The sequence below is a fragment of the Argiope bruennichi genome, chromosome 3, assembly GCF_947563725.1.
Source record: "Argiope bruennichi chromosome 3, qqArgBrue1.1, whole genome shotgun sequence".
NCBI classification, from domain to species: domain Eukaryota; kingdom Metazoa; phylum Arthropoda; class Arachnida; order Araneae; family Araneidae; genus Argiope; species Argiope bruennichi.
The window spans coordinates 123,763,361-123,787,933 of NC_079153.1; the positions used below are offsets into that span (position 1 = coordinate 123,763,361).

General features: G+C 29.3%; 1 protein-coding gene and 2 non-coding genes across 3 annotated transcripts in view; all 3 read right to left on the reverse strand.

The window, feature by feature from the left end:
• Positions 1-8,760, reverse strand: part of LOC129962950 (very-long-chain 3-oxoacyl-CoA reductase-A-like) — a 74,796-nt gene extending 66,036 nt beyond the window's left edge. The window contains exon 1 of the mRNA XM_056076954.1: positions 8,698-8,760. Within this exon, the coding sequence (XP_055932929.1) occupies positions 8,698-8,760 (63 nt within the window). The remainder of the gene's footprint in view (positions 1-8,697) is intronic.
• A 12,101-nt stretch (positions 8,761-20,861) lies between these two features.
• Positions 20,862-21,022, reverse strand: LOC129964418 (U1 spliceosomal RNA). The gene has a single exon (XR_008784195.1). It is a non-coding gene; the product is annotated as a U1 spliceosomal RNA (small nuclear RNA).
• A 3,007-nt stretch (positions 21,023-24,029) lies between these two features.
• On the reverse strand, positions 24,030-24,191 carry LOC129964408 (U1 spliceosomal RNA). Its single transcript, XR_008784186.1, has one exon. It is a non-coding gene; the product is annotated as a U1 spliceosomal RNA (small nuclear RNA).
• Between the last annotated feature and the right edge of the window lie 382 nt (positions 24,192-24,573).

A 24,573-nucleotide genomic window follows, 5' to 3' on the forward strand; every position in this document is an offset into this window, starting at 1 on the left:
ACTAACAAATAAGTCACTTTATTAATATTCGTCTTTAATAAAATTTTCTTTTCGCTGATTAATAGATAATTCTGTTAAAAAAATTGTTGAGTTCTTCTTTTAATTAAGTACAATAAAATATATTAAACAAAAATCCGGTATGCATGTCCGTTTACAAATAATAATAATAATAGTTAAATAAAATTTTCAGGTGTATTGTTTAAAATCATAAAAAAAAAATTCTTGCTTTCTATAATTAATATCTACTTATAATAAAAGGAAATGTCTTTGTGTCTGTGTGCACTTTGGAGCTCTACAGGCCAGATTCTTTAACATATTTTAATGAAATTAATTTTGATACATTTACACTTCAGGGAGTAAAAATATGCACCAAGGAGAGATTATTTTTTCTTTAAAATTTTAAATTAATAAAAATTAAGCGAAATTTTGGCGATTTTCCACGATAACTTCCAAAAATATTACAGAAAATATAATTTTTATACCATGCGAATATTTAAAACATTATTTTTTCAATCATACTTATTTTTTGCAGTATAATTTTTTTCTTATTTCTAATAAATTTTCTTAAAAAATATTGTATGCATATTTTACATTATATTTCATTTTTGAAGTGAAACTCGAACTGTTTTCATTATTCTTGCTAATATTACATTTTGTTTTCCCCCATGATTGATGATAAAGTTTAAAGCTTTTAATGTAATTTTGAAATTTGTTGTATTTTCATTTAATATTTAGATCCGCAAGTAAGCAACGATGATTTTTTAAAAATTGCATATATTTTTAAATACTGCCATGTTTTAATATAATACAATTGAATGTATAAAACACGTCACTTTTCTCACAGCATTAAAATTGCTATCTAAATTTTAGTGTACTGTAATTCTTGTTGAATTAGAGAACTTTTTATTCACTAGTCCTCTGAGTAATTGCGCATACTAAGAAAAATATCCTATTCTACATATGAAACTTCAATGTTGAACGATTTTACTATCAGTTCTCTAATTTCATAAAAAAAAAAAAAAAGTTTTCCCAATTCTTTGAAGTTAAAGATTACTGTTTTCCAAATTAAAGTTCGCATTTTAGGCGATATGAAAGGAATATGTATTGCAGAATGGACAAGACCTTTAAAACAAGATGTTTTATATATCTATTAAATATTAAATATAAAAATATTTTTCCCAAGTGCCATTAAATACAAATTACTTTAAACATTTAAATGACAACTTAAATAATTATTAATCCAAAGGAAACTTCACAAAAGGCGGCTAGTATAAATGAAGCAAATTTATACTAAAAAATATATGGAGCAGTTGAAACATAAATTTTTGGTACTTACTTTCTGAAATGTTCCTTTAAAACTGAAACAAAATTTAAGGTAATGCTATTAATTTGCATGTTAAAATTTCGAACAAACGATATTTTAAGCCATTTTTGAGATATTTTTTTAACCAACGGACCGGAAATCCCATTATTTGGTCTGATACGATGAATTCGCATGCACAAAATGAAGTTTCGTTCTTATATTCTAAACGGTTGTTTTGACAACTTCTTTTTTAAAATATTCTGTATATTTAAAATACTATAAAGGATGTATTTTATTCTAAATAGGTTTATTGAATATAAATGTAAATATTATACTTGTAAGTTTCTTTTAAAGGATATAATATTATCAATAATAGCCCAACACGGGACTAGTATTTTTCTATTAAAGACCATATAAGCATTACCGACACATTTTCCAAATATTCACATTTTTAATATATTCATAATATGAATATATTATGAATATTTACATTTTTTCAAGAAACCATGCAAATATTAGAAAAATAAAATTAGTGAAAATCTTGTATACGTAATATTGACGTGCTTGAAATGATGTTCAACAAGCATTGTTTTTGATAATTTTGGAACAAAATATGTTGCAAAATTAGCTTCGTATTCAAATCTATGTTTCTATCATCAGAAGGAAGCGGCAAAAATTACGTTACAAAAAAAAGTGTATTATGCTTTCCTGTCTGGCTTGACTAAAATTAGAAAAACGTCATTTTTATGGGTACATTTTTTTTTTTTTTTTGGACATCAGCAGAAATAGAATTGTCAACAACTGCAACATTATAAGGCAAATCATTGATAATTTACTATTCCTAGGGGAACGTGTATATACTTCGTGTAGCAGTTCAAAACACATTCATGCTGTTGTTTCTTATGGAGCTTGCCATGGACAAGCCCGCTGTTACGAGACAGCGATTTTAAGCCGGTGGGAGAGCGTCTCTTTTTTTATAGCAGCGTCAATTAGGGCCAAGAGTACGACTTTGCTACTCACGCATCACTCATTCGCTTGCATAACCCCTTTTTACAGGAGGGCACATTCACCCATCTCACAGATAGAAAAACAGAAGAACAACCATGCCCAAACCGGAACTCGAACACAGGACGCCCAAATCACGGGGAAGACGCGCTACCCCTATGCCAGAACGCCGGCAAGCGCATTCATGACAAGGACAATTAAAATCCGTTGGAACTTAGAGTTGTCTCATTGGATAAAATAGCAAGTGATGCAAATTGTAGAATTAGAAAAAAATGGCGAAGTACTTCAAGTATCTTATCTTACTATTGGTTTTATTGGGTTGGCAACTAAGTCATTGCGGATTTTGTCAATATATAGTTTTAGTACATTCTTTTGTTTTGTCAGCGTGTTAAAAGCACCTAATATATAGTTTCCTTATTGTTTTGACTTTCACCTCTAATTTAGAAAGAAATGGTATCGATTAGTTATTTAATTTCGTTTTTATCGTAATTTAAAGATAAAAGAATAAGACGCTCATTTCAGACATATTTTATTGTGTTATTTCCGAAAAGTTAAGAACCAATCGCAAGCACACAACAAGTTATGTGCCATATATGGGAATAAAGACTTGAAAGAAAGGCAGCGTCAAAACTGGTCTGCCAAATTTCGTTCCGGTGATTTTTCACTGAAAAATGAACGATCTGGCCGCCCAGTTGTTTATGAGACCCATATCAAACCTATTATCGATTCATATCGTCATAGCACAACACGTGAAATTGCAGAAAAGCTCGATGTATTGCACACATGCATTAAAAAAATATTAAAACCGCTTGACTCCCTTAAGAAACTTTATTTATGGATCCTTCAGAAGCTTAAGAAAATTCATTTGATGCCACGCAATAGCATCTGCGATTCGTTTCTGAAACACAACGAATTTTATCTATTTCTGAAACGATTAATTACTGGTGACGAAAAGTGAATAGTTTATAACAAAGTAAATCAGTAAAGATCATGGATCGAAGATGAACTAGCTCAGACGATATCAAAAACTGAGATTCATCATCAAAAAAAAAAAAAAAAAAAGATTATGCTGTCAGTTTAGTGGGATTATAAAGGAATTTTGCACTTTGAACTTTTATCATGAAACCAAACGATTAATTCAAACGTTACATTCAATAACTCACCAAACTGAGGGACGCGGTTCAAGAAAAGCGGGTAAAATTGGCAAATCTTAAAGATATTGTTTTCCAGTATGATAATGCAACGCCACACTCATCTTTGGTCACTCGTCAAAAATTATTGGAACTATGTTGGGATGTGTTGTCACCATGGAAAGATTTCTGAAATTTGTTGATGGCAGATAATTGTCGGGTACACGTAGTAAAGATAATTATTAATACTTCAAAAGTTAATGATTTTTCACCCTCTGATTCACTGACAGTAGGGTTCTGATAATATGTTCGAAATAAATAAAGTTACACAACTAGGAATACTTGAGCAATGTTCAACAGCAGTACATTTACAGTCCAGGTTTCACCTAAATTATGAGAAGTGGTTACTGACCACTGGACAGCATTTCTGCTGTTTGATTTTCTCTGACTTTTCCCTGTTATTTCCATTTTTCTCTAAAAAATTTGTCCGCCTTTTTTTGCGAAAGTATATAAAATCATCAAAATGTTTTTTAGCATCACTTTCGTTCTCTTATGTATTGCAAAGTACACTCTTAGCAGTATGTGAAAAATAGTGATATAATCTGTTTAAAATCAATATAGAAAAATATTTAATTCTCAAAAAACCAAACAAAAATTATTTTTCAATCATTAGGTTGTAGATTAACATAATTTTTGTAAGCATTTCTCCAATTTTTATAATCATACTAATCCAGCGTTTCTCAACCTTTCAGTATTCGTGGCCCAATTTTCAATCTTAATTTTCATCTCGACCCCCCCCCCCCTCCGCACTTACAATAAAAAAATGTACAACAATAATGTATATTAGTATTTTGTATTCTGTTTTTAAATTATTTTTAATTAACTGCGAAAAAAAGAGTAAAAGCGAGCCAACACTGGCGGGAAACCACATTTGGCATTTTGCAAAGCGGGCAGTGAACAGATGAAGCGAATGAAAGTTGGGAAAATTTAAATATTATATTTGAAATGAAAGCCAAACAGGGAGATAACGTTAAAAGAATATGAAAGTAGAAAAATTCGTTAATGGAAGTTAACCTAGACGAGGTGAGCTAAATTTAGAAACTGGGAATACATTTTTTCGAATAATAAAAGAAATAAAACAGAAGCATGACTAAACAAAAGAGAAAAAAATAAGTAATGTTTGTGGAAGAGAATCCACACGACCGATGCCGTCTCGAGCATGCGCAGATGTTTTCTTATAGGAAGAAGGAAAATGTTTGATAACGCGTTTCAATTCCAGCCAGTCTCATTCGAATCGATCCTTCTATCGCTATCGAATATATCGTGAATGTGTATGTTATATATGTTTTCGTGTTAATTGCAATTCACCAAATTAAATATTTACGGCAGCAGATTTATGCAGACTTATGGATAAATTTTTAAGCGGAAGTAAGTGAGCATTAGATGACAGTCAAGCATCAACAAGTACACAGACGAGTGTGGTTCCGAAAATAAAATCAAGAAAATATTCTCAAGAATGCTAAAAGTTTGGGTTTACCAGTACTGAAGTAAATGAAGAAGAAAGGCCGATGTGCATCATTTGCTCAAAAATGTTGGCCGCAGGCAGCATGAAACCTAATAAACTTAAACGACATTTGGAAACGCTTCATAGTGAGTACGTCAACAAACCCAGAGAATTCGAATTAAAATTAAAATGATATAAAAAGCAAAAATCATTTTTTAAAGAAATTTTGTTTGTGAATAAAAAAGCTTTAATTGCATCTTACAAAGTTTCATATAAAATAGCCAGATGTAAAAAAACCTCACACCATTGATGAAGAGCTTATTTTGCCAGCAGCAATTGAGATTGTAGAAACTATGTTTGGAGATAATTTTTCAAAACAATTGCAGTCCGTACCTATTTCAAATGATACTGTTGCTCGTCGAATTGGTGATATAGCTGAAGATGTACAGTATTAGTTTTTTTCGAAGTTGCGTGACAAATTGTTTTCAATACAGCTTGATGAAGCAACAGATAGTAATAAAGATGCTCATTTAATTGTCTATGTTCGATTTTGTGATAATATGTCAGTAGTAGAAGAACTACTTTTCTGCAAACCAATAGAACTCAAAACAACGGCCCTCGTATTATTTGCTATTTTAAATGATTTTATGAACTAGGCAAACATAGATGGAAAAATTGCGTTGGAATATGCACCGATGGTGCTCGTTCAATGTCCGGAAGATTCCAAGGTATACAAGCACCTGTAAAACAAAAATCGCCTCAGTGCATCTGGACACATTGCATGATCCACAGAGAATCTTTGGCTCGAAAGAAGAGTCCTGGTCTGAATATTGTGTTGAGTATGGTTGTAACCGTAGTAAATTATATAAAAATGAGCCCCCCGAAATCGGGAGTCTTTTTCGCACTTTGTAAAGACATGGATTCAGTACATTCAGCTTCACTATTTTATTGCGAGGAAAGATGGTTATTACGTGGGAAATTTTTGCAACGTGTTTATGAATTAAGAGAAGAAATCGCCATTTTTCTATAAGAAGAAAACAGACCGGAGGCCGAGAATTTTCGCGATAATTTATTTTTGATGAAATTAAGCTACTTGGTCGACATATTCGAGAAATTAAATAACTTGAATCCTCAATTTCAGGGAGCAAATACACATATGTTGGATACGAGTGATAAAGTTAATGCTTTTTGTGGAAAATTGGAATTGTGGATCAGAAATTTAAAGCAAAGAAATCTAACAATGTTTGCAAATGTAGATGATTGTACTAAAACTTACAAGGCTGAAGAATATGTAAAAGTTGTTTTTGTAACCACTGAAAATCATTTAGCCATGCTGGCAAAGAATTTTAAAAAGTATTTTCTTGCTGACGACAAACTGATAACAGGTTACGAGTGAGTTAGGGATCCATCTCATAAGACTTTTGAAGGACTCTCAATTGAAGAGGAAGAAAAATTCATAACTTCACGACAAGTGGCGAAACTAGAAGACAATTTAGTAATAAATCACTATTTGAATTTTGGGCAGGAGTATAAAATGATTTTAATTGCACTAAAAACAAGGGCATTTCGCATTCTATTACCATTTTCAACATCCTACCTTTGTGAAACTGGATTTTCTGCTGTGGCTACTTTGAAGACAAAATATGGATCTCGGCAGAACTGAGAGTGGCTATTTCTAATATTAAGCCTTTCTTCGAAAAACTTTGCTCTGCAAGACAGGCCCCAGGAAGTCACTAATAATTATTAAATTTGTTTTAATTTAGTATGTTTTGATTAAGTAAGTTTTGATTTAGTAAGTTGTTTTACTTTAATAAGTTATTAAATATGTCGAAATGTATTTTGTTTTCTATGTATATGTGTGCTTTCCTTTCAGTCAGTTAATTTTTTAAATAATATTTTCTCTTGTATATTCTCGCCCCCCCCCTCTATTGTGCTCGCGCCCCCCTAGGAGGCGCGCCCCACAGGTACAGGTTGAGAATCGCTGTACTAATCAATATATATGATGTACTAGAATAGTGATTTTCAAACTTTTTTTTTGTCGCGGCACACTTTTAACGATTTCAGAATTTGGCGGCATACAAAGAAAAAGATAAGTTTAAAAGTTGTTTAATACACTGTGTAAAATAGTTTACGACATTAATTTTGAATGTAAAATAAAATAATATAATATGTACTTCAGAAACAACAATACGTTTATTAAGGGATTAACTACAAGGTAATAATAAGAATACTTTTAATGATAAATTTTAGCTTGATGGTTTTTTATAATTTCATTTATATTTGGTCGTAAAAATGACAATGCTACTCTCATATCGTCTTCTACATTTAACACTCTTGGTCCTTTTTTTTCGTTTTTATGTTGGTTAATACTGAAAATCCGAATTCACACAAATAAGAAAAATTTAAACTTGTTTGGCTATCATGGGATAATCGCATCTAATGTTAATCCAAAATTAATTAATTGATTCTTCTGAATATTTTAAAATTAAATCTCGATTATTAGAAAGCGAAATTAGTTCTTCCTCTTCATTCAAAGTTAATTCAAATACAGAAGTATTCGTTATCACAAATGGATTACGAACCCAATAAAAAAATTTTTATATCTAAATTTGGGAAAAAATGAATAATTCTCTCCTCTAATGTTATCAAATGGTCAATAAAAATTTTAGTTTTTAAACAATTTTTTGAATAGTTTTATTAAAATCTTTTGAGACTTCTTTAATTTAAACTAACTTTACTCGTAATAAAAAAAGCATTATAATTTTTACTATATACATTTCTAAAATTTAGAGGCACACTTTAAGAATTTGGTTGCCCACAAAAGTGCTGCGGCACAGTGGTTGAGAATAACTGTATTAGAAAATGTGTGCTCGTCTAGACTGGTTTTTCTTAGAGCTGATTATTATAAATTTACTCATGAAAGATATAACACAAAAGCACATGCATATTGACAGAACGTTTAAAAACGAAACTTGTTTCCTTCTAATAGCACCTTCCCTATTAATATTGTTTACCAGCACCCAAATCATGAATGAGCAATAATTCCACCGACAGAAGGGGAGAAAAGAATTCAATTACGGGCGCAAAATGTAAAACAACTGCAAGACTATCAGTTATAATAGCATGCACTTTTAAACTAAAAGGACGTGGAATTGTATCAAAAGAGAAATTATTCTGTGATAGCAAAATTGCATTAACTTTTAGATTGCTAACCATAGTAAAAAATTACCTGCCTATTAGCAGAATGTCAAACCCATTTGTATCATACAGAAATTAAAAAAAAGGGAAATTTGATTCTTTTTACAGCATAAAAATTTTAAATGACAGAATGAATGAATTTTGAAAAATTTTAACGTTTTATGTAGTCTATTTTCAGATATAGGAATCTTTCGCTCTATTGTCACGAAAAGCACTTCCACTTCTACTGAGACAACTCAACTCCTGGAATTCCTGAAAACGAATTCGGAACTTTTTTGTCAAGTTTGAGAGAACATTATTGGTTAATTAGAAGCCGCAAAACAATTCGCAGGGTCCTAAAATTTTGTATCACCTATAAAAGATTTGAGGCTAAACATCCCGAGACACAAGCCGGTTCCTTTGCCGGAAGACCGTTTAAGCGACTCTGCTACCTTTGAAATTACTGGTATTGATCTAGCAGGTCCTTTGTTTTTAAAGGATGGATCCAAAGCTTGGATTGTTTTATTTACCTATGCAGTTTACCGCACAGTACATTTTGAATTAGTAACATCACTTACGACTGACAAATTCCTTCTCTCTTTATGTAAGTTTATCGCAAGAAGAGGAAGACCTTCTACCATCTATACTGATAACGGTTGTAATTTTCATGGATCCAATCAAGCTCTGAGAAAAGTGGATTGGCAAAAAATCGAAAGCGACACGTCTGTTTCAAGAATACGTTGAAAGTTCATCTCGCCCAGCTCGCCATGGTGGGGTGGATTCTGGGAAAGATTGATTGAAGAGTCGATGGACGAGAAGAGTGGATTGGCAAAAAAATCAAAACCAACACATCTGTGTCAAGAATACGGTGGAAGTTCATCCAGCCCAGCTCGCCATGGTGGGGTGGATTCTGGGAAAGATTGATTGGTCTAATGAAAACCATCTTAAGAAAAGTCCTCGGCAAGGCTTGCTTAAAGTATGAGGAGCTTTCAACAATCCTTTGCGATTATGAGAATGTCATTAATTCCAGACCAATAATTTATGTTTCTGAAGACCTGGAACTCCAACCACTGACTCCAGCGATGTTTCTGAGGGATCTTAGAGAGAATGGAGTTCTAGATATGGATAAAATCGAATCTTCAAGTTTGCAAAAAAGATATCTTTAAAGATTGAAACTTTGTGAAGATCTAAGAAAACGGATTCGGTCCGAGTATCTTGGGCAGCTTAGAAGTTATGCGAAAAAATCACGAAACAGCTACCATAATTCCATAGGAGATATAGTTTTATTGAGTTGTCTCAGTAGAAGTGGAAGTGCTTTTCGTGATATACTCCCCACCTTGAGTTTCACCACATTGGAACTCAATTCTCACAGAAGAAATATTCTAGAGATCCAAAAAATCACGAAGCAGCTACCTCTTTTCCATAGGAGATGTAATTTTATCGAGTTGTCTCAGTATAAGTGGAAGTGGTTTTCGTGACATACTCCCCACCTTGAGTTTCGTGAGCTTTCGTTTGAGCTTTTCGTGACATTAATGCGCGCACACCAGGGGGGCGCTGATTTAACCAAAATAAGATGAAAGATAGAGGTGCAGATATTTAGAGGTGCAGATATTTAGAGGTGCAGATATTTACATTTTATCTAACGACCCCTCGATTATCAACAGAATTAAGAAGCGCAATAAGTGAGGATAAACCGTAAAATTGACTAGGCAAACAAACAGTAAATACACAAGTTCCGAATTAAAAAAGTGTGGAGCAAAATGAAAAGAGAGAAGAAAAAAGAACAGAAAAGAATCTAATGCACCAAAAAACAAGATGACAAGATCTAATAAAGAATGCTTTTTTTATTTACTGTGAATCCCTTTTGGAGAGTAAGATAATCAAAAGCGACAGTATCAAGTTTCTGAAACAATCATCTTCTCATCTCAGAATTTAACAATACTGCTGAAAAAAAAAAAAAAAAAAAAAAAAAAAAATTGAATTTTTTAAAATTTTAACCACAAAGGTGGCTTAATTTTCAAATCTGAAGAAATGCTTTAACTCTGAAGAAATGCCTTTTTTTTTTCTTTTTTTCTTTCTTCAGATATTATCTCTGCCGTAAAATAAAATTCGGAAACAAAATAAGGCATGTTTTACATCTAACCAAATAACCAATCATGTTTAGAATAACAGAACAGAATCCTTTCGAATTCTAATATTTTCACTGGTACTGAATTTTTCTGCTGAAAACTTTTGAATAATAGTCAAATCGGGCAAAAACTACCTCTATTTTTATATTCAATTTTTCACTCACTGAAAGCGGCAAAAATAAAATTTTTGGAGGATATGCACCATTTTAATTTAATGCAATATTTAATGACAGTAGATCCCTCCTTATAAAAATTTTCAATTGAATAATAGTTTAGAAAATTATCTATATGACTGGGTTTTTTTTAAGTGACTTCTAATAAAGAAAATGAATGTCCTATAAACCAGATATGTTTCTATCGAGGCAATAAGAAACGCAACCGGAATTCATAAACAACAAATGAAATTTTTTTAAAAACTGTCCAAATAAATAGCATTTAAAAAAAAATCTCAAAATTCAGTAAATTACACCATAGATAAAATAAATTTCTTTAAAACGACGTAGGTTTTTTTTATTTTTTTTATCTTTAATGGTGCGGAGGTCCCCCCCCCCATCATTAGAAATGATAGCATGGAAAAATATACATGAAAAATCATCAAAAACAACAAAATATGAAATAAAAAAAATTTTCAACATAAATTCATAAATTCGGATTTCTGGTGCATTGTGTCACCATTTCAATTATAGTTGAAACATAGCTGTAAACGCGGATAGAGTTGCCTGGTTATCGCAGACCATACAAACAAGAGCACCCCCACATAAACACTTCCATTTAAAAGATGGATAAAATTTAATTATTTATATCCTCAATGGTGCAGGAAAGGCTATCTAACTATACTATTCCGTAGAAAATAAATTATATAAAAATTCTAGCATTAGAAATGCATAAACTTGCTGAAATATATATATAAAAAAATTGATGATAATTTTGTTTTCTCTTACATTAATATGAATGAGTGATAAATTAATATTGTTATTAAGATAAATAAATGCTGTATAAGTTCTTTCTTTTAGTAAAAATTAAAAGATATTTTTTCAATTTTTAATTCGGAGAGAGAAAAATAACTCCTTTCACACTTTCTTTAATTGCAACCGGGACATAAAAATTTAAAGGGTTGCGCTGACAGCAGCTATTTTCAGTATTTTATTTTAAATTAAAACAATTAAATATTATTTTAATATTTAAACAAAATTAATTAAATATGATTAAATAGTTAGTTAAATATTGATTCTATATATTTAATGGCGAACTGTTTTAATAGATGAAACAGGTTTTAAAACATAAATTTGTACAAATTAATGTCAGTTAGATTCTTTGTTTCTTAAATATAATATTTGTTTATGACTAATTTTTCAATTTATCTTTGAAGAAATATTTTGTTTGGTGCATCTTATAGAATATTTTTATGATACGCGCAGGAAGGATGAGGATTACTTTTCGCAATTTAGTTGAAATTGATAAATGGAATAATCTAATTCTGAACTGGTGGAATTTATCTAATTACATGCTTTGTCCTATGATTTAAGAGACAATTTGTGGACGTGTTGTACCGACTGAGGATGCTAAAAACAGATTCTTAGAATATTCAATTGAGTATACAGGAATATGATTTTTATATTAAAAGAAGCTCATCATCGGAAACTTTTCAGACTATCGATTCATGCAATAATCACAATAAAGAATATTTCATAAAATCAATGCTTACGCAATACTGTGAAATTACAGTTTAGTAATTTCGCATCATTGCGGATATATCATTTATTTTGCCAACAGAAATTATGTCTCCTAATTTATTTTAAACTTCGAAAAGACAACATGCTAAATAAGAACTTTAAATTACCACTAGAATAATTCTTTCTTGTCCTGTTCCTATAAATAAAAGATTCTTTGGTAAATGCATTGAGGTGGTCCGATACCCATCAGACTTTCAAACTGAACCCGTTTTACAATAGAATGATTGCTTTCGTGTGGTGGGTGATGTTGACCATCTCCTTTTGTAAAAATTTTCAATTATAATTTATTAACAAGCTCCGTGTTTGTGCTTATTTTTGAAGATACTGCAGATTGATTTTGGTTGTATTTAAGTTTATATTACCAGAAGTGATCCATTCGTGAATATTAATCATGACCATGACGACAAATTTTAAACAAACTGGCCATAAGTAAAGACATGCTTTTTTCGTTTTTTATTAGTTGGAAATGAACATACTGCTTATTTTTTTTATGAAATTGGTGATCAAAACCAAATTATTTAATCTTTCGGGAATTCAATAGTTCCAATTATGGCATACCTACATACAGGGGTATATTACGCTTTTGGGGAACCACTAGTCTGTTTTTGTGCATACTAAAAACTATTATAACTATATTTTTTTATTAAAAATAAATATATTGAATCATTATTTGATGATATTCAATTTTTTATTATTAATTTCATTAATCTTTGTTAATAGTGAATAAGATTAAATGGATTCAATAATTGAAAATTCGAGTACATAGATATAATTATATTAATTCTTGAAAGATTGAAAATAAAAGCTGATAGATCATTCAAATCATTCGTTTCTTAAGGAAATTTATTCTTCCTCAAACACCGAAAGCCGTTCATTTGTTCATCTGAAATTTATTAAATCAACAAATTAAGTGAATAGATTGCTCATTCTATAAAATAGTAACAACGCTGTTGGAAAAGGTATGCAAAAATTATATTTAGACTGAGCTGAAAAGTACAAAAATTCAAGTAGTAAATCACAGACTAATGAACATTTTGTTAATGAAAAATGCCACTCGTCTCTTAACAAGCAGCACTTATCAAATACTCACATCGGGGGGGGGGGGGGGAGCAGCATTTTCCGCAAATTATTTCTGAATTGTTTTTCCCCTCACATTTGTATGAACATAAGGTGACAAATTTTCCTTCCAACTGCTGGATGCAAAAAACAGAAAGTATTAGTTACGAAAAATTATCGTTTCCATTGCTTACAAATAACAGGATATATCATGTCGATCGTTTTTCTTAAGATTTTGAACCATATTAGTTTTCGCAAATGAATATTAATTGTCGCTTATCTGCATGATCTATCTATACAGAGACTACTTTGATTCTATTTGCCATCAAGCACCTCTGAAACAATTCGGATGTTTTATGCTCAACTTGTAGTTATACAATAACTCAAAAACGAATCTCTTCAGAAAGTAACAGCGAAAATGTAACTGCAACTAGAAAGAGTAATGTAAAGAAGTGACTAAGCCTTCACCAAAAATTCTGCCCCGAAAAAAAATTCCGGTGGGAAAATCTTCAGAATAATAGCTTATTAGTTAACACTAACGATCTGGTATCGTTGGTTATTTTTTACAGCTAAAGATTGTTTTGAACCTAGTTTGAATTAATTTTAAATGTGATTGTAGTGTGCAATTGAAACATTTTTGACGCACTTTCGATTGTTTTTAAGAATGACAGTTGTATGAATGCATACGATTAATATAAAATGTTTTAATATTTATTGTTTTAATAGTCCTTTCAACTCTTAGTTTTAGTTGCATCTCAGAATTTTATAAATATATATGTTTATTACAATTAATTGCTATATTACCAGTTTGCAGAGTTCCATTTTATTACCAGTTTTCAGAGTATTTATTGTATTAAGTATATATGCAAGAATTGGAATTTGTATCTCAAGCCAGACAGCTACAATTTCCGTCTTTTGAATCATGTATAGCTAGCTCATCAAATGTTTCTATTTGTGAATCTGTCCATGTCATTTAAGCAAATATAGGATTAGATATTAATTCGAGCAAATATTTATCGTTACCAATAAAATAACTTTCTATGAAATCCTTCATGTAACTTTCTTCAGATTATTAAGCATGAAAGTTACATTTAGAATTCTACTTTGTTTATCTGAAATATTTTGTCCATATATTTTCTGAAGTTTACATGTGTTAGTAATAAATGTAATGCACTAGTTAGTTTTCCTAGTTCCTAGTTAATTTTTATGTTATATATCTATAATGAGGTGAAAATTTTAAATACCTCCATAACGTTCGGTTCTTCATTACTGAAGTAGTGAAACAGACAGGGGCCCTCCCAAATAAGTTTTTGCCCCGGGCCCCAATTAGGCTACGTCTGACCCTGTATTCAACAAGGTAAAAACATTTATTAAAATAAACAATCTTCTTGTTTTTGATTTCTTAAGATTTTTAAGATTGCTTGTGAAATATGGAAGTTATTCAAGGATTTTTGTTATTACAATAGTCTTTTATTATAATATTTTTGCATGTAAAATTTTTAAAGAAAATGCTTTTCTTCATTTAAAAGTAGAAATATTTATAAAAAAAAATACTTTATATTGAATGGGAATGCATGTTTAAAATTATGCACCTTTTTATTCTGTCCTACTTGCGTCCATTTCTTACTTATGCATGTCCTGTCTGGGGTCATTCTACTGATCACAATATCAAAAAATAGAAGTCATGGAAAATAAAACCTTAAGAATGATCGCTAATGCTAGACGGTTTTTGAGTTATGAAGAGATTAAACAAGGCCCAAATTCCAAAAAATCAAAGATTTCTTCATTAAACTATCGAAAAACTTTTTTGATAATCTTACAAATATTAAAAATCCTTCTATTAGAAAAATTCCATTTTACAACGGTTCATTCCGGAAAATAAAAAGCGCCCCATAGCGGTTATTTTCAGACTTTTATTAACTCCTCCTCCGCAATGCCATAACCACGCCCTATATGTCCATTTCCTCTTGTAGCTTGTTCTTGCAAACATATATTATGCTTATCTGGTGCAGTTGGTTTGGCGTTGTCCTACTAACTTATTTTACGTAGGTTCTATCCTAGCCTTAATTTTGCTTTCGTAAGTCTCCAAAAGCTTCTATAAATAAATTTTTAGCACTTCTTCCTAATGTTTATTATTAATTTATCATTTCTATAGTAAATCTTTTAATGCTCTTACTTATTTTTTATTTTCATTTTAGTCATTTTACAAAAAAAAAAAAAAAAAAAAAAAAAAAAAAAAAAAAAATTCTGCTTTCTAAATTGCCCATGTTTTTCTGTACTCCACGTAATTTCACTCGCCTGAAGTCAAAGCTTTTCCACAAATGCAGCTGAAGGCCCCGGCCGGTGGCCAATAAACTGCAATAAACCTCTATAACGTTGGTCGAATAATGATTTCGTTATATGCAGTAAAGAAAAGCACTGCAAACACTGTTTTCATATACTCAGAAAAAAACTATTTATATGATAAAAGGTCTTTTAAAATTTCATTATACCTGAAAATTTTTTTAAAGATTAATCTTCATTTTTATTAAAGATTTATATTTATGATTGTTAAAAGACTATTATCATATGTTGTAAAAACTTATTCATGTATGTCTATACTGAAATGGAATGAACAATGGCAAATTCTTTTGTTTATCTTTCTTCTTAAGTGTGTATATTGAATATTGCAATAGCTTTAGATTTTTTTATGTACTGGACTTATTGTATTCTAGATATTTTTTTTTTTTTTTCCTTCTCAAATCAAGAATTTTTTACAGGTGCAGAATTTTGGATTTTGCTTTTAAAAAAATTTATAAATATGATATTGGGAAAACATAAAACTTTTAGATAGTATTAAGTTCAATGAAATAATCTAGCTTCTTGTATCAGCAGATTAGACCAAATCCAGCAACTTTTAAAAATAAACATTTTTGCATGTGTACCACATAAACATTCTGAATTATTCAAAATTATTTTAGATTTTTAAAGCATATTCAATTTAAAATTTGAGAAATGGAGTTGCTATAATTTTTTATTATAATGTATCTGCTGAATAGATTTGTTCTATATAAAAATTTATAAATTGCAAATTATAGAAATTTTTGATATGCTTAGTTATAATTTATATTTGCATTATTATATGTTCCTTATTTTAAAAGTGTTATATAAAATTAATTTTTAATTTAAAATTATTTGTCGGAGATTCTTAATCCATTGCAGATTTCAAACATAAGAAATTTTATTTTATATAAAAAAAGCATTTAAATACAATTCTGTAGCTTGATCCTCTCACAGCTATCCAAGTCATAGCTTCAGGGTTAAATTTATTAAAATATTTACTATGTTTAAATTATGTACTTATATTTTATTTACTATACATATATGCATGTATGATATTTTGCATTACCAGTTTCACTTACAATCTGCTTTAAATATCTCATTGTAATCAAAATTCAAAAATCTAACTTGTATAATCTAATTTGCAACTATAATAAAAAACAATGAAATTTGTAATTAAATAATATCAAATTATCTGTATTCATTATTATCAAATATCAGTATCAATTAGCTCAGATCAAATTATAGGTATCATCAATTATAAAGATTCCTGACCTATGGATTCAATAATTTATTTAAAATGTTTACACAAAATCTTGCTCTTATTACATTTTAAAGTGTTTAATTTTTTTCATAAATTCATGTCCTTCTTTACAGCAAAGATATCAAATTCATATGTTAGCATGGGCAAAATAAAGGTTTATGCTCATATGGGAGACAAAAAAAAAAAAAAATGTTTATCTTTTTGGAAATGTTGATTTATTTTTTTAAAAAAATGTCTCATAAAACAGAACAAAGACAAACTGATATCAATACTTCCTTCCTTGAATATGGCATTCTCTTTCAACTACCCTCATCTTTTTTTTTTTTTTTTAATTTCAAGGAATATGTTGTCTACAATAATTTATTTCAAAATGATACGAGGTGTATATTAGTAATTCTGGATCTGACAGAAAACTTATTCCATAACATAAGAGAAAATAATTACTCAGATCTATAAGTTCTTCAAAACAGGGAAATAATTTAATCTCAATTTTCAAACCTGTTTGAGAAATATTTCTCAAATTCTCGCATTCCGTCTTTATTGAATTTGATCTTAAACCTAAACAAAATCATATCTTTGATATATTGCTTATGGTTAGGTATTAGTTCCATATCTATGGTGAATATTGAGAAAAATGAATAAAACTTTAGTTCCAAAGATATTATTAAATTCTCAAATTTGTTTCATTTACAACTCTCAGCCTTAAAATCTTTTTTTTTCTGTACATTTTTGATGCCATGCAGTTTCTCTTGAAATTGATATATTGAGGACTTTAATTAGGAATTTTAAAAACTATAGTAAAATAATTTTATTAAAAAAATTTTTATGTGCTCTATAGGGCCATTAACATATTTTCTGTGGCTTAGACTCTTATTTAGAGGGATAAAATATGTGAGAGTTTAAAAATGAATTAGTTGATTGATCACATTTTCCCTTGAATTTCTAAAATAACTCAATAGCAGAATTCACAAACTTGTATAATAAATATATACCTGCACACTTCTGAAATTCTCATTGAAAGTGCTGTATGTATACAATACAACTTAAGATTATTCTCATCGTTACTACTACCACTGCTTTTGCGACATACAAAAATTATTATTATTATTTTGGCTTTTTATTTTTCATCAGGATTTCTCATCCTAATTGTTGAAAGAAATTATAAAGTAAATGAGTATGTGTAAAATAATTCCTTAATAATTTTATTAAAATTATATTACAATATAAAAATTTACAAATATGAAAATTTTTACAAGACAATTTTCAATAAATGTGTTTATGAGAATAAATTTTCTAAAATCAAGTCATATTTCTGTTATTTGTTGGCATGCATGCACAAATTTTCTCTTAATATTTTATCTTTCTTGCTTCATATCATGCGAATTAGATAAGTGCAGTACATATAGAATTTAATTATATTATTGAAAAATAAACAAATATTAAAAGTGATTAATCTTTTAAAAGAAAGTGTATCATTTTTAATATTTGCTTGTAATATTTCTCTATAATGCAGTTAAAAGGAGAGCATAATTTGATCACAGTAAATATAAATGTATCATTTTCTTCAAAATTAATTTTTTTTAAATTCCAAAGAGGGAAAGAAATGTTTTATATTGTTTAAAAATTTCTATACTAAATAATGATGAACAAAATTGCTTCTCCTAGCATTTATATTTTATCGTCAAATAATTGAACTAATATTAGTTATTTAGATGTGTTTAGTTTTATAAAGATCAAATTCTTATAAATACTTTAGAATTCTGAAAAATCAGAGTAAGTTTCTAAATTTATAAATTTTAAAAGCAATTAAAAATTGCAACTATTAATAAAAATTGACATTAACATTTCAAAACATAAAATTTCACATTTCTTATACATATCAATAAATGTTAGTGTGTTTGAATCATGAACATTAGTAAATCAAACAAAAATCAAAAGGTATGGAACTAACAATAACAAAAATTTATTGGAATCTTATTAAAGAAACAGCGATCATTTTTTGATTATAAATCATTAATGTTATAATTTCGAATTGCTAGTCTTTCAAAATTCTTTTAATGCATGTATACTTAACATTTTCAATAAGCAATCACTTACAATAATTTTCATTAATTAAATAATATGGTTAACGAATATAATGGTCCGAACCTTTATTCTTCGAAATAAAGGTTAATTAAAGATTTCAATTGTAAAGAATGGTTATCTGACTGTACTATTTCATAGAAAAAGAAAAAAAAAAAAAAATACTATGAACACTTTAATATACGAAGATAGTAGTAAAATTTGCTAAAATAAAGAATTATTTTTGTTTTTTCATGTATTTTATATTGATATTAACAGTTGATAAAGTATGGCAACTAAAGTAAATAAATGCTGTTTATACTCCTTTCTTGAATTAAAGACTGTTTCTTTATTCTATACTACATTTTTTGCGAAAAACCTATTCCCTTCTATACTATTCATATTCGCCGTCGGGATCTCGAAATGTGAAGGATGGCGCTGTCAGCTTCCTTATCCATTATTTAAATTTTTTTTTTTATTTCAAATGAAAACAAGGAAATATTGCCTTAATAAATGAATTAATTTTTAAACGGAAATATATAAATGTCAACTATATTCAAATTATGCATATAACCAATTTTAATATTCCACATCAAAGAAAAACATTTTCGTTCTTGTACAATATTCTTGCGACATTAAATTGGTCAGTGCATGATTATTTTCATCTCTTAGCTGAGATTAATAAATAAAATAATATAATTTCAATTCGATGGAATTTATTAAAGTGCATGTTATGCCTTGTGATTTAAATGACTATTCTCGGATGCGCTGTACCTACTGAGGGCGCTAAAAGCAAATTCTGACAATATTCGCAGTATACAGTAACCACAGTAATTGGTCTAAATAATGTTTTCTAAAATCAGTGCAATAGGTACAGCAGTAATTTTTCTTTACCACTAGTATTATGGTTTTATCTTTTTGATTTTTCCAACTGAATTTTTTTTAAATCTGACTTTACATGTCGGAAAGATTATATAACGATTTCTCGTTAAACTTTAAATTACCACTAGAAATATTTATTTCTTTAATCTTCCTATAAATAAGTGATTGCTCTGAACGTAGTATAGGTGGTCCGATGCCTATCAGACTTTCAAACTGAACCCGTTTTCCAATAGAATGATTGCTTTCGTTTGATGGGTGAAATTGACCACAACTTTTTGCATTAGTTATAATTCATTGACAAGCTCTGTCACACTGCTTATTCTTGAAGATTTTGCTGATTGGATTTGGTTATATTACCAAAAATCATCAACTTGTGAACGTTACAACAAACAGGTAGTAAGCGGAAATTGCAATTGCTATTTAGTATGCTTTTAATGGTTGAACATGAACTTAACTGTTTAGTTTTTAATGATCAGAACATAGTAATTTCTTAATATTTTGCGAGTCTGATAGTTCCAGTTCTAGCAGGGGCAGATTACGATTTCTGGGAACCGTTACTTTCAACTAGTGTGTATATTTAAAACTATTGTAATTAGATATTTTATTAAAAATAAAGGTGTTGAATCATTATTTGATCTATTTAATTTTAAATAAAATCTTTGTGGTTAAAAAGTTATGTATTCAATAACTTGGTATTTAAATCTCAAATTCAAACGCACAAGGTATTCGCATGTAATCTTCAAAATATTAAAAATGAAAGATCATCATCTATTAAAAGCACTGCAGTTCGTAAGGAAATTGATCCTTTTCATACACTTAAAGCCGAATATTTGACCTTCTGGAATCATTCCATGTAAATCGATTGACACATTCTATGAAATAACGACAATGAAATCAAGATGAGAAAAGGTGTGCGAAAATTACATTTAATCTGGGCTTAAAAGAATAGAAATTTAGTTTGTCAATCGTAAATTTATTAAAAAGTAGCTCCAAATAAAGACAGCTTTTCATCCTTAAGCAATATCTCTAATTGTCCGAAGTGGAAAGGGAGGAGAAGAATGTTATATTTTATGATTTTTCTGCAAAACCACATAGAGGATTGAGCTCACTGAGATTGTAAAGTTACTAGTTGGCATGAAATTCTTTTTAAATAATTGGACTTGTTTAAGCCGCTATGGCTCCTCGAAGAGTTCCCCTCCCCCCAAAAAATAATCAATATGAACTCTAAAAGGAAAGGTGTATTTGATACTGCATTAAAACTTAGAAACTCAGTAATTGTGTCCTTTTCTTTGAATCGAGAGGGACAGCGCGAACGCAGTCCCAGCTACCAAAAATTGTGCACCCCAAGCAACCGCGATTTGCGGATGTGGCGAACGTCAACCCTCCGAAGTGCAATGGAAGGTCTCTGCTCGGGGGAGCCTCCTTGTTGATCAAGGCATCCCCAGTGCCAGGTAAGTATGAATTCCAATTGAAACTCGAAATTTTATATACATTACAGTTTTTATAGAAAAAGTGGTAGGTTTTTGGAAATCTTAAAAATATCGGTTAGTATCCATCTTTTTAGTTTTGAATATTTAAAAGCGTTTTATATTCATAGTAATGTTTTTTAATTTTAAAAAACTTAATTTTAGTAAATCTGAAGTGTTAGGTCAGCACAAAAATTTAGGTAATTAAGTTGTATTTTAATTTTTCTAAATTTTAGTTGGTATTGCATGCTGTTGGTAATTAAATATAGATGGCGCTGCCTGTTTAGATGGCATGGTTTATGCCTGCAATGACAAAAAGTTGAACGAAAAAATTATCTACGTTTCGAAATGAATCGGTTTAAATAGGGTAATGAATTTTATCCTTTCAGTGATAGTACGAGTATAATTTTGCATTATTTACGTATTATAATTTGAGTATGATGACTATTCAGAATCGTCACAGAAAAGATAATCACATTCAACAGATTCTTATGAATCATGTGAATAAAAAATGAAATGCTATTATTCAGCAAGTGGGACAAAATTAAATATCCAAAGGCTTTAATTTACATCTCAATTATTTCAATATCTCATAATATTTCATTTTATTAACAATCTATAGACAGCCAGTGTATTTGTTCAAACATCTTTGCAAATGGATCCGTTATGAGATTGTTTTCATGAATTGAAATCACTGCTGTTGTGTTAAGCTTATGGGATAGATTTTCTTTAAAAGGTTAAAACGCAACTAATTAAGTTTTCTGTTCTTAGTTTTTTCTTTATTGTTGCTAAAAATAAATTTTATCAAAAAAAATAAGTTTATTTTTCTCATTTTTATATTTATTTCTGATAACTCTCAAGAGTTGTTGAAACAGTTCTTTCCTTTACAGAAGGAATTTAAAGTAAATATTTTCTACTCCAATACAAGATATTGTTAATGCATCGCATATGCTCGTGAACTGAAAAGGCATCAAAGTCATAACATATGTACGATTCTTCTTCCTTTTTTTTTTCTTGTTGTTGTTGTCCCTAAGACATTTCTGTGCGTTATGTCCTTTAAAGTATTTCCTGTATTTCTTCACAATTCGTATTTCACTCTGCCGCATATGTACAGTAGCAGAAGAAGCTTTTCAATTATTATGCATGCCTTTGAAGCAAAGAAAAAGCATAGAAAAATGGATGTTAGATACATAGTTTTTAAAAGAGAATTGGAGCTTCCATCATGTAAAATTTTTTTGAAAGCTTAAAATTTTGAACTACATAAGAAAATGAAGGAAAATTCATTTAAATAACAAAAAAAGAATTTGTAATTGTTTTTAATGTTAAATTTAATTAAAATCTTTCGAAATTCAATTTTTTAAAAACTTTTACTTACTAATGTGACGAATCTTAAAGGTTAAAGGAAGCTCTTTCAAATTTTCTGTAACCCCAATATTATGTCTAAGATTCCGACTCGTAATTTAAAGAGCTTTATTTTTGAATAAAATATGGTAAGTTCAGTGAATACAACTTTTAAATGAATGTCAAAATCAATATTCTAAATTAAAATATCATAGTATATCTACAAAAAAATGCAACAGAGATAAAATATTTTCTTTGTCGGACTGCACATGCAAAATCAATAAATTCAGTGGATAAAACCATTTTTTCGTACATATATCAACGTAAAAGTTTTTGATTTTTTTAGCAGGAAGAAAAATAAGGCAAAATAATTTTAATTAATTTTCAATAATATTAACAATTTTTTAAATTTTAATAATGTTATGTTTTTCTTGTAAATTAATAAAAATACTACATGTCATACTTATTAACTAATAAATAATGCAGTAAATTTACAATAATACTAATAAATAATGCATACTAATAAATAATGCAGTAAATTTACAAAGCAAGTATCACTTGCTTATCTGTATCTATCTTGCTTATCATTACATTACAAGATCATTTTGTTGTTGAAATTCACCGGCGTAAATCTTTATAAAAATCCCTAGCAAAATACAAAAACGTAAACGAAAGATTTATTATTTAAATTAATTTAACAATTATTGCCATCGATTAAATAGTAAATTTCTATATTTGTCGTTGACGATCATAAAAAGAACTCAAACTCATTAAATAAAGGCTGTTTTAGCGGACTGTAATTCACATTCATTAATTTGACGAGAGTCGATTTTACAACTCTTCCCTGCTGCTCGCCGCTGTACACACTGTTTCAACAAACTGTTTATTTCCTACAGATGGCGCTACGGCATTATGCGCAGATGCAATACCAGATATTAAATTATTCAAAATTAATTTTTTTTAAAAAAAGGCAAACTATTTATGCTGTGCGAATATGCATTACTGTAAAATTAAAGATAAAAATTCACATAATTCTTCACAATTAATTATACAAATCATATGCCACTACAAATGAAAGGTATTTCAAACCGTCAGAATTCAAGCACAATAAAAATCAATTATAGTCGAAAAGAAAATGCTTTTTTTAATCGATTTGTAATACATTTTTTATTCAATTAAACCATTACATCTGTAAGTTTTAAAACTTATAAATTTATTTATTCTAAAGCAATTAGCTGGTTTTTCAAACATTGCTAAAGAGTAGTTCTAACACACAGCAAAACCTAATTACTTCACTTAATAAATACATTTACCGAGATATATCCTAATGCATTTCACAAAAGATGTTTAGTAAGTGAGTTCAATCTAGATAATTTACATGTGAAACGAAAAACATATGCTACTGAAATATTTAAACTGTTACAGAAACATTCTCGTACCAGCAAACATTCTAAGAATGCCTTTATGTAAATAATAAGTGGCGCTGCGATCGTTTAGAAAAATTCTGCGTGTCATCATGCTAAAAACTGAATAACGTAAAAATAAAAAAACACCAAGGCAAAAAAAATGTGTGGGCAGTATTAGTAAAATAAATGCTGCGGCATTGAATGGATTTATATGCACATATTGTGTATATGAGAATTTCTACTTTTATTAAACCCGGGAGCAGCGCGAACGCAGTCCCGACTACCAAAAATTATGCGCCCCAACCAACCACACTTTGTGGAAGTGGCGACCGTCAGCCGCCCGAAGTGCAATGGACGGCCTCCGATCGGGAGAGCCCCCTTCGTGATCAGGGCATCTCCGACGCCAAGTAAGTATGAACTGAAGTGTAACTCGAAATTTTATATAAATTACAGTTTTTATAGAAAAAGTGGTACCAAACATTACTAAAATGAATCTTTACGTTATATTTAAAATAGTGCTTTTATGTTGATTTCTTGACAGAATTTTCACTTGAAATGCGATAGCATTTTATTTATGTCCTCAGGTGCATATTCTTCACATTAAAATAATTTTTTTTTTACCTTCATAAGTAATTTCGCCAAATAACTATAAATATGTATATTATGTACTTACGATGATATCACGATGCACGCGTTGTTTTAAACATGAAGATTTAAATTATAAACATTCATAAACATTTGCATTTTTACTCTGTTATTTTGAATCTCTATAATTAATTAAAAACCATGTAAGCGCT